The sequence below is a fragment of the Rutilus rutilus genome (genome assembly GCF_951802725.1).
Source record: "Rutilus rutilus genome assembly, chromosome: 22".
In the NCBI taxonomy this organism is placed as follows: domain Eukaryota; kingdom Metazoa; phylum Chordata; class Actinopteri; order Cypriniformes; family Leuciscidae; genus Rutilus; species Rutilus rutilus.
This window is the reverse complement of record NC_140227.1, coordinates 17225852-17237095: the sequence shown is the minus strand read 5'-3', so window position 1 is coordinate 17237095 and position 11244 is coordinate 17225852. Positions and strand designations below refer to the sequence as shown.

The window sequence follows — 11244 nt, the reverse complement described above, 5'->3', positions numbered from 1 at the left end:
TACCCTTCACCAAGGTCTAAGCTACGTCCTTGCTTACAGGTTGAATGATTCTCATTGGCTAAGAAATAGATAAACATAGTAATTTTCCACACATATACAGATAGACTGAAGCATATCTCCATCGATTATGCAGTTGACATTTGGACCCTGAAGTTAGGCACGTCGTGGCCTTCCAGGTTGCAGTTTTGGGTTGCTGGGCGCCAGCATGTCCCGAACAACAACTCAGTCAATCTCCAATAATGCCAGTGGTTCCTTAACCTGTAACCAAGAAGACTAACACACACATCGACACACAGCTTTTCCAAGGTTGGATTTGGCCAGGCTCTAACTATAAACAGAAGAGTCCTCTCAAAACATCAAGATAATGCGTTCTTTCTCTCAAGGCGAGCTACACTTTAGTCTAACTGGAAAGTAAGGCTTTAACAAAGAAATGGTCCCTTAAACTATTGGCTTCAATGACCCCTATATGTTTTAACATGTTGAAGACCTTTCCCAAACACAAAACATGTCCCTATTTCATTTCTGGAAGCCGGGCTAAATAAGCAAGCACTGTTACTGCATTTAGATATCAAATACAGACATTAAAGAATACACGAAAAGAACATTTCAGTAATCACACTGGTAACTTCTATAACAAAGTAAAATCTCCAGAGAAATCATTCAACTCATTTGATATTTAGAAGGAAAAATATTGATTAATAGCTTGATTATAATCACTCATTACATATGAAGCAGCATTGGATTCCAATCCACCCCCTTCAATGCAAAACAGAAGGAGGAAGCAGCCAAAGACTGGAAATTCTGTGACATCCAGTACAGGATCCTTTGGAGAGCGCCGTGGCAGAAGCAGCTTTCACAGGAACTTCTGGGGCGGCCAAGAGAGGAATTCTGACATGACACGCAGCTCTGACATATCTATCTAACTATAAATTACAGAAACGTCTGTCTGTCTGTCTGTGTGTGTGTCTGTTATTCACATATGTCTCGAACCGTTAGTCAGATGGATTTCAAACTTGACAGGTGTCTTGCTACGGGCACGAGTAAGTGCAGTGCCAAGTTTGACATTGTTTGGATTAGAAATGCAAAATATATCTTTAAATATATCTGTAAAAGAAGCACTTAGAAGGTTGTGGTTTAAAAATAAACATTCTGACATTAGAGGGTTGTGGTTTAAAAATAAGCATCTGACATAAACACTCTGTCAGCTAAACATTAAGTCAGCTACACTGTTTACTTCTGAATATTATATTTTATTCACAGCCATCATTTGTAGTAGCCTATTCACAAACTGTTTGCTCAAGCGTAGCGTTTTTTCGGAGTTCACTGTGTAGCCTGCTCCCTGAATCGTCACGCTTATTCATTTCTGAATCGTTGCGCTTATTCATTTGTGGATGTTAACTGAATCTGTAAGTCAGCTACGCTGTTTACTTCAGAATATTATATCTATCTATAAATTACAGGAACGTCTGTCTGTGTGTGTGTGTGTGTGTGTGTGTCTGTTATTTGCATATCTCTTGAACCGTTAGTCCGTTGGATTTCAAACTTGACAGGGCACGAGTAAGTGCAGTGCCAAGTTTGGCGTTGTTTGGATTAGAAATGCAAAAGATATTGGTAAATATATCGGTAAAAGAAGCACACATTGGCTTTTACCGCTCTAGCCACTGGCCACTCCCCCTCTCACACTGACACTGAGTGAGCACTGCGCAGGACCAGAGACAGAGAGGGTCGAAGAAAGCAGCGGAGCTTAAGTAACGTTTTCTCGGAGTTCACTGTGTAGCCTGCTCCCTGAATCGTCGCGCTTATTCATTTGTGGATGTTAACTGAATCTGTAAGTCAGCTACACTGTTTATTTCTGAATATTATATTTTATTCTGGTGCGCTTAACGTTATCGCTACTGTGTAATAGTAGCCTATGCTATTCACCAACTAAACATATCCTATTCAATTCGTTCACAGTCTCTTTCACGGCCATCATTTGTAGTGGCCTATTCACAAACTGTTTGCACAAGCGTGTTTCACTCAATCGTGTAGTTAAATTTTCCATATTTATTGTATGTCATTATGTCAGTATCAGTATTTGCTTTCTACCATGCACAAATAAAAATGTCACTGAACTTTTGCTGTTTAATTGTAACAATGAGCACTCAAACACACCGAACCAACAAAAACTGATTTTGCACGGGCACTTTGCACTAGTTCCTCTTAATGTCTTATTCTGTGACCTGAAACAAACAAACAAAACAAAAAAACAAGGTTATAGTCATAGATTACAATTAGAAGAAAACATTTTTCAAATCTTTAAAATGAAAAGTGAATATATCTTCAAAATCATTTGTAGCAGATCTTAGGCTCATTACCTTAAACCATTCATGTTGAAGGATTTTCTTCAAATAAATCCGTTGTCTTGGGCTATCCTTCAGGAGGGATCGAATCAGGAGGCAGCATTCTGTGCAGAACGATAGAAGTGAGTCAGATTATTACCTTAAACTTTACCCCTGCTGTCTTTGTATTAAGCTGTAAGATTCGACTATTCTATACTGTATGGTTAGAAAATAATTATTGTATTATCTACATTATCTATACTTTATAAAGCCACTTGGCTCAGCTGTTACTTTTTCCTCGTTTCTTTGTATTTGTATGATTTAAATTACAGTTGGTCTTCTTTGTTGTGATCAATGCCATCTTACCGTTTGACAAGCCAGGCTCAGACCAGATGTCATCATCAATCATCTGCTTGTCTCTTGGTTCTGGAAAGCGTCCACACACCAACAGGAATAAGAGCACTCCCAGAGACCACACAGTAGCTGGTTTACCATGGTACTTGCCCTCTGTGCAGTACTCAGGTGGGCAGTAGCCTGGAGTGCCTGCAGGAAAAAGATTTGTCTGATGGTTAAGTACCATAGCATGAAATACCATAGCATGTTTTCTCTGTAAAAACATCTGGCGTTTTTAAATTAAAAAAATGCTGCCTCAAAAGTGATATATATATTTAACTAGTCACTAGAACTTAAGTCCCAAACTACAGGTTTGATTCATAATTCATACCACAGAATCTTTCATAGCCGGATTCCTGCAGGAGATCCCCGCACCCGAAGTCAATCAGTTTGACCTCAAGCGTTTCTGTGTTGATCAGCAGGTTCTCCAGCTTAATATCACGGTGAAACACTCCACGGCGACAGCACATTTGAGCAGCCATTGTTGCCTGCGCCATAATAAACCGTGCTGTGTCCTCATTTAGGATGCCTTCGTGACAATCCCAAAAATCCCACAGATCTTTACAAGGTGAGGGACGCTCCAAGACCATGATATATTGGTCAGGCTGGTCCTGCCAGTCCAGCAGCTCAATGATCTCTGAAACCTTAGGGCCCCTATTAGCAAGGATTAATAGGCCGACCTCTAATGGGAAGGGTGCGGGATGACCAGCCTGGAAGAAAGATCATTGTTATATGAAGGTGTTGTCATTACGTTGGCATATTTTAATTTGAAAACAGTGGAAAAACAGCATAGCGAGTGTAGCCTACTTACAATGTAGATGTATTTCATGTTCTGCGGCTTTCTGGCAATTTTCACTGCCACCTGATCAACCAAAAAAAAACATTTTTGTTACATTTCTAACATGTCAAATGCAGTAAATAGTGAGGAAATATACACTAAAAGACTTGAAATGGATATAGTGAGACAAAACAATTTGTTGGCTAAAATATTGTAAGAAAATGACGATACCTCAAGGCCATCCTCCAAGCGTTTCCCTTCATAAACAGAGCCAAATGCTCCTTCACCAAGCAGTCTGCCGATTTCATACCGGCTCAAAATGTTGTCTGTAAAAAGATTATTAATTTTAGTTGCATGGGCAGCAGTGAGTTTAATGTTTGAGGTTATGGCCGTAAACTCACCCTCAGTTGTCACGTCTACTCTTTTGTTGTGACCTGGTGCTGGACTGACTGGACTGTGATGGACTGGAGCTGGAGGGGTTTGAACCTGCTGATCTTCAAGACCACTGGATAGAGCTTCCTCAAGACCATGATCCTCTAGAGTTTGTAACATATGGTAATTAATGGCACTTCATTCAAGGGAACAGAAAAATTCCCCTAATTCATTAAGTTCCCATTAATGGATATTATGTAGACTTTATGATGTACAGAGCTCTAGTAAACAGAAAACAGTTGTACATTTTTGAATGGTCTTATGATTTACCCTCAGTTTGTCTCTCATATATCGCAGCGGTATCTTGGTCTGAGCTACCGCTCCGGTCACAGTAATGAAGAGACGGCAGCTTCTCAAAACTATCCATCGTCCTCGTCTTTCTCATTGGCTTCTCATTTTCCTCACCAAATTTACCCTGAGCGTGTTTCTCACTAATGGTTGCAGTGGTCTGATCCTCCACTTTCTGACCCTGACCTGAGCTACTGTTGTGAAGAGAGAGATGCTCTCCAGAACTCCAGTGAAGAGAGAGGAGCTCTCCAAAACTACTCTTCTGTCTCTCCTGACAATCACTTTCCTCACTAACAGGCTGATGATATATATAGAGCACATAGAAAAGGTTTGACTTTGATTTCTTCCCATATCACCATAAACAAAGAACATTTAAAACAAATGCACAAAAAGGTGTCAAAATCTTCCAAATATTAATATATATTCAAATGAATTTGTAGCTTATTAGGACCAATACCTTAAAGCATTTATGGAAAAGTGCTGGACTGTGGTGCATTGGAGCTGGAGGGGTTTGAACCTGCTGGTCTGCAGGAGAAAGGACTTCAAGACCACTGGATAGAGGTTCCTGAAGACCATGATCCTCTAGAGAACAGGCACTGTACTGTAGAGAACTTTGATCTAAAGCAGGGATTATTAAACAAAAGCATGTTTCAAATAAATAATAATAATTATTAAACATTGGATACTCATATTATGGCTGTTATTGGCTTGATCAAACTTCAGTTGTAGGCTATTTGATACAATATGGTGTGGTAATGTGGTAATTAATAACTCTTCAGTGATATTCTCCAATGGTCATTTGATTTACCCTCAGCTCTTCTCTCATTTATCGGTGCAGTATTCTGGTTCGAGATTATGCCGCTCCAGTCACAGGAATGAAGCATCACAAAACTATCCATCCTCCACCTTTTTCTCATTTGCATCTTATTTTCTTCACCAGCACTAACAGGTTGATGGGTTTCAGCCGCATCGGTGCTGGATAATGAGGATGTGCTCTGATGGGATTCGTACACCTGAGCGCTAGAACTAGGCTTTCTCTTCAGTGCCATGATAACAGTTGTCCACTTGGGTAACTCTATCATATGAACTGCAGAATAAGTAATGACAAGACTGAGAAAACTGACAGTATATGGCGTCACACAACGTTCTATTTCTCTATGACGTCATCGTCATCTATGACGCATTCCTGAGGGGGCTTTTCGAATGCGCGTGACGTGGTTCACAGCTGAGAAAAGGCTTGTTTTCTATTCTTGCCTGACATATTTATGTATATTTAGGAAATGTTTCTACTCATAGGTGGAGCGCGTGTAAGGATGGGGAAGGATTAGCCTTCCCCTCGCCACGGGTCAAAAAATAACTAGGGCTTTAGGCAAAGATGCACCTGCACGAAACTAAATCTTGTTATAAAGTGAAAATTAAAATTAAATGTAACGCGAGAGTTCTCGAGCTTTGTTCAGTGCACGAGCTGACCTCTGAATTGTGCTTCCTCGCGAATACTCTCATAAACTGATCATGAACTGAATTGGTAAACAGATTTGGAAACTACTTTAGTTGTTTTATTAACAAGTTTTTTTTTTTTTTTTTTTTTGCAGCGTTGAGCAATGTAGCCAATCACAAACATACCTGATGAGTTGTGATACCTGATGAGCCAATCAGAAATAAGTTAGAATCCCATCGCCACTAACTAAAACGCTGGAGTTTTTTCCCCAGAGTGCTGAGATCTGCACAGTGCACACTCAAATCCTCTCGTTATAATTTAACTTGTAAGGAAAAAAAAGTGTAGATTTATGTAGGCTAAATAAGATATTTATTGTACAGTCAGCTTAATCGATTAGTAGAACTTTGTGAGATCGCAATGAATAAAGATGAGTGACAGCTAGCCTAGTGATAGTGCTTTCATGCACGCTTTCTAGGTGATAATCCATTCAGAATTTGAAGAAAAAAACCGTATGTTTTGATGCATTAAGGGTAAGGCAATAGGCTATGTATTATTCGAACTGGCTTCCATGCCAAATCACGCATATAGGCCTGTTGCATATTCAAATTAGGTAGCCTATTGTAAACATAACCACTTAAATAACAAGAGCATTTATGCTGGGCCTCGGATGTGTTGGTTGTTGATAGGCATGTAAATTTCATGACATTCTATTTAATTTTTTTTTTTTTTTCTAAGGAATCGCAGTTTGTTCACCCGCCTGTGTTTATGCATAGCCTACTGTGTTTCTATTTAAAACGTCTTACCTCAAGGGTCTCGCTTTAACCTTGCACTTCACAATAAAACAATATTTTACTCTACAAATCTAAACGAATTCTGTGTCCATTGACAAATATAAAAACTTAAAACATAAATGATCCACAATAAAAGGCTAACCATTCAAAAATGTGGAAAAGTATTTAAATCCTACACTATGTAGGTAATGTATAAAATATAATTGCTTAACATCTAGACATTTTTATATATAGGCCTACAATAGATTAGTTAGGCTAAGCATTGTGCATCCAAAGTGGGGCATAAAATAGCTTTGTTTAGGATTTTAGGAAGTTAAATAATTTATGTGTATGAAATACTTCTCTTTGATGTTTTTGATTCCTAGATGTTTTTGAGTCCAAGTATGACTTTCACCTTACAGAGGACCTGCCCCTCCTGAAGAATACAGAATTTTTTCCATATAAAGAAGTGTTTAGAAAATGCTGAGACTTTAACTTTTTGGTTCTGCCCATTCTTTTCCTTTTCTCTTTGTCTTTCTCCAGTTTAGCAAGAGGTGTTCCTCCACTGCCTCCTCCTGTACGTACACCACAAATTTGTACATGTTTCCCTACAAACACACAAATAAATAAAACTGGATGACATCTTTGTTACAATAATATATGGCATATTTAAGGATGACAGCTTTAAGACAACAATAACAAAGAGAAGTTGTATTTACAAATTGGAAACTCGGCAGATGAGATGTGAAGTTGGAAGGGGCGTGTCTATAGACTAGTGACACTTAAAGGGTTAGTTCACCCAGAAATTCTGTCAGTAATTAATTACTCACCCTCATGTTGTTCCAACCCCATGAGACTTTCGTCCATCTTCTTTATTCAACTATTAATTTTCTTCTGTGTGGGCCTCTGACATGAGTTCACGTAGTGTAACAGCGCAGCGTCAGAACGTAGGCTCACTATTGGCCGACGCTGGTCATGTGTGTGATGTGTGTGATGCTGGCCAATAGTGAGCCTATGTTCTGACGTTGCGCTGCGCTGTTACACTACGTGAACTCACGTCAGAGAGGCCCACACAGAAGAAAAGGAATAGTTGAATAAAGAAGATGAACGAAAGTCTTACGGGGTTGGAACAACATGAGGGTGAGTAATAATTGACAGAATTTTCATTTTTGGGTGAACTAACCCTTTAATGGTATAGTTCACCTAAAATTGCAAATTCTGTCATCATTTACTCACCCTCAAGTTGTTCCAAACCAGCATGAATTTCTTTCATTTGCTGAACTCAATAGAGGATACTTTGAAGAATTCCAGTTACCAAACAGTTGATGGGCACCATTGACTTCCATAGTATCCTCCCACCCCCTCCATACTATGGAAGTCAATGCACCAAAATATTTATATATTTATCTAAGTATTTATTTATATGACCTCTGTATATTGAACTAATAAAAAAATATAAATAAAATATGGTTTCGGATTTTCTAGACAATTTTAAGTCTATATTTTATATTAAAATATAGCGCATGGATTCGACAGGCATACATACAAGCCCTCCCCAGCTCTACAGCGCCCCACACATTTCCAATGTAGATCTGTGGTGAAAAATGGAACTGCAGCTTCGCATAGAGAGACATTGGGGCAACTTTCTGGCTGCCCCGCTAATTTTCACGTGACGTTACTAACTCAGGCTAAACCTAGCTCCAGACCAAGACGATATCAGTCCGCTTCAGCTGTGTCGGCATCAGGTCAGTAGTTGGCATGTCAGTTCTTCCCTATGAGGAGTATCAGATGAATTAAACCCTTTAGTTTAAACGTGCTCATGTGAATAGCTTTTATATACAGTAGGCTAGTTATGTTGTGTTTGTTTTGCGCTTGTTCTGAGATTAGACATGACTTTTTTTTTTTCCTCACTGGAATTCCTAACTTGTAATATTCTAAACAACATTCGGATGCAATAAATACTACATTAAAATAATTCTAAGATGGCACTCTATGCTTTTGTTGTGTATACTAAAGTCTGTCAATCATCGTTAGAGCGCCACCCTCAGGCTGAATAAATAAAGGACATTAGAATTCTGCCAAAAGTGTGTCTGATGTGTCCAGCGATTACGATATTGATCTTACAAAATGTTTATCATAAACTAGCTCTAAGACCCAGAATCTGCCCTATAGCCTACCTAAATGTATGGCCAGGAGCCGCTACTGCTACCCTAATATCTTATATGTTGTGTTCAACAGAAGAAAGAACTTCATACAGGTTTGGAAGAACTTGAGGGTGAGTAAATTATGACAGAATTTTTGGGTGAATTATCCCTTTATGCTGCAATATTTTGACATGGTAGAATGTCCCAAATCTTGCATATTCCTCTCCTCTGCTACACAATCCTAGCCTATCTATTTTTCTTCACAAAAAGAGTACTTTATGGCGTAGTAACGTATTAGTAGGCGAACTGAGTCGCAACAAAATTCCTTCCCTTTGTAAGATTTTCACGACTCACTAATGACTAGCTGATGCATTTTCAGTCATCTTAACCGTGTGCTTCTGTATAGGCCTACTTTATTTGTGTCACATATTAGCAATGCTGCTGTGTCATTAAGAGCTTTCTTCAGTGAAAATGATCAGCACCATGGGATTAAAAAATTAAAATCAAAATCAAAACAATAAAATTAGACAATAGCCTACAGAAATAGATTTCAAAACAGACGTATAAATCAAAACAATTTTAAAATTATTTGATCAAATTAATATTTTATGTATCGTATTGTAGCCTAGAAAGGTCAGATTGGGACATTATGATGTGACGCTGCCACGCCAGAAAGACGGACAGAGAGTAGTAGTAATCGAATTTAGAAAGAAGATAAATACTACTGTGCATCCCTACTAGGACATTGTTTTCCATGTCATTGCAGTAGCTCGTCAGTAGGTGGTGGTAAATGCTCACAGAGGAAACTGAAAGAGTGAAATTGCTCCATCCCAGTAACGAAATTAAATCCATCACCCAACAAACTTTCTTCATTTGCAGGTGTAATGTCCAGATGGTGTATGTTTCCATTATTTTTACTCAGTTTGATGAAAAGATAGGATACATTTTACTGGATTAATTATCACTTTGAAAAAGATGAATCTATAATCTCTGATTAAATTTAAAGAAGCAGAATGCACAAAATGCAGTAATTACCTAGCAATGTTTGTCTTTTTGCAAATGTCATCTTATGTATTTTGATATGTAACTGTATATCCTTGTAACAGGATTTTTTTTTGTGCTGGTAGCAGCACAATGGCTTGTGATATCTATCAATCCTGCCCTTTTTAAGGTCTTTCAGAAAGATACCCTCAATGTCATTTCAGTGCGGTTCAGGTGTCTTATCATTTATCACAGGCAGACTGTGTAAAGAGCAGCAAAAGGCCCACAGAATCCAGAATAAAATATAAAATATAAACCTCTCCATCATTCTGTTGAGCTGAGTTTTTGATACCTGCACACACACTCTGTGTGACCTTTATCTGTGCCTGTGATGTGAATTGTGCCATGACATAGACATAGACAGTGACGTCATCCTTTACTTTGTATTTTTACTATTCAGCATCTTAAAGTTATGTGGATATTACCCTGTCCTTGAGGACACATCAGAACGGCATTAGTGATGTAAACACTGGCAGGATGTTCCCAGACATAATACATTTTTTATGTTATAATGGTGATGGTTTTTGTTATGATTTATCTTGCTGTTTTACCCCCATGTTTGGCCGACCAACAGTTAGTTACCCTTAATGATGTTTCTGGCCTTGAACTTGCTCCTACATCTGTGTTGAGAATAAAGGTCGATGATGTTCGAACGCCCACCTTCACCTCCAAAAACATAAAAAACAGCTTTAACCAGTCTAAACTAGTTTTCAGGTCTTTAAGGTACAGTAAGCGATTTCTGAGAAAAACTGTTGATATTTGAAATCAACCCAAACAAACACACCCCTCCCTTCATTGCTCCGCCCCCAAAATGAACGAACATGCAATGCAATAGTGGATGCGAAGCAAAATAATCCTTCATGAAAATTATAGCTAAAATGACAAACAAGGAAGAACAAAAAATTAATATACAGTACACAAGAGTATATACAAGCAAGAGTTTGCTGTAAGTCACAGCTCCTGATAACCAATGACGCTCCAAACTATCTTGTTACTATAGCTAACATTACAACAACAGCATATCATGATTCTGTGAAACAGCAAAACTAATGTTACTCATGTATGGAACAGAAACAACGCAACATAGGCATCTGTTTTCAGGCTCTCCAGCACTGGGAAACTTTTCTAATATTAACGCACGGCCTAAAACTCTTGCCTGATCATATTTTTTCAAGTGATATTCAGCTGACCTTTTCTTTTTGTAATATCTCAGCCATCTGTCTTTCTACAGGCTTTCTTCAAATCTCACTCTCTCTCCTCCCCCATCATGAGTGGACACACCCCCTATTGCTGATTGGCTACAAGTGTGTTGCGGTGCTCGGTTTGATCCACTTTCAACAGCATTTCTCCGAAATCGTTTACTGCACCTTTAACTGATCTCCCAGGTAAAAACCTTTTTCAGCACGGTCACACTTTACATTAGGTGTCTTTAAGTACTATGTATGTACATCATAAATAAAAATGGTTAGTTACAATGTACTTGTGTTGCAAAACACTTTTGCGACTATTGAGGTGAGATACGGGTAACTTAGGGACATGTGGTGGTATGGTTAGGTTTAAGGGTGGGTTAAGGTGTAAGTGAAAGGGTTACTGTCACGAATTCTCTGTGTCTGTGTCCATGGACATTTATTTAGATATT

The 11244-nt window shown here is 38.6% G+C and overlaps 1 protein-coding gene across 1 annotated transcript; it reads right to left on the bottom strand.

The window, feature by feature from the left end:
* Positions 1 to 2210: 2210 nt before the first annotated feature.
* LOC311282194 (serine/threonine-protein kinase pim-2-like) lies at positions 2211 to 5261 on the bottom strand (the record flags this gene model as incomplete). The annotated part of the gene is made up of 9 exons (XM_084395828.1): positions 2211 to 2222; positions 2358 to 2446; positions 2688 to 2864; positions 3046 to 3424; positions 3526 to 3576; positions 3724 to 3818; positions 3894 to 4028; positions 4195 to 4510; positions 5160 to 5261. 9 exons carry the CDS (start codon positions 5259 to 5261, stop codon positions 2211 to 2213), a joined length of 1356 nt encoding a protein of 451 aa, XP_084251954.1.
* Between the last annotated feature and the right edge of the window lie 5983 nt (positions 5262 to 11244).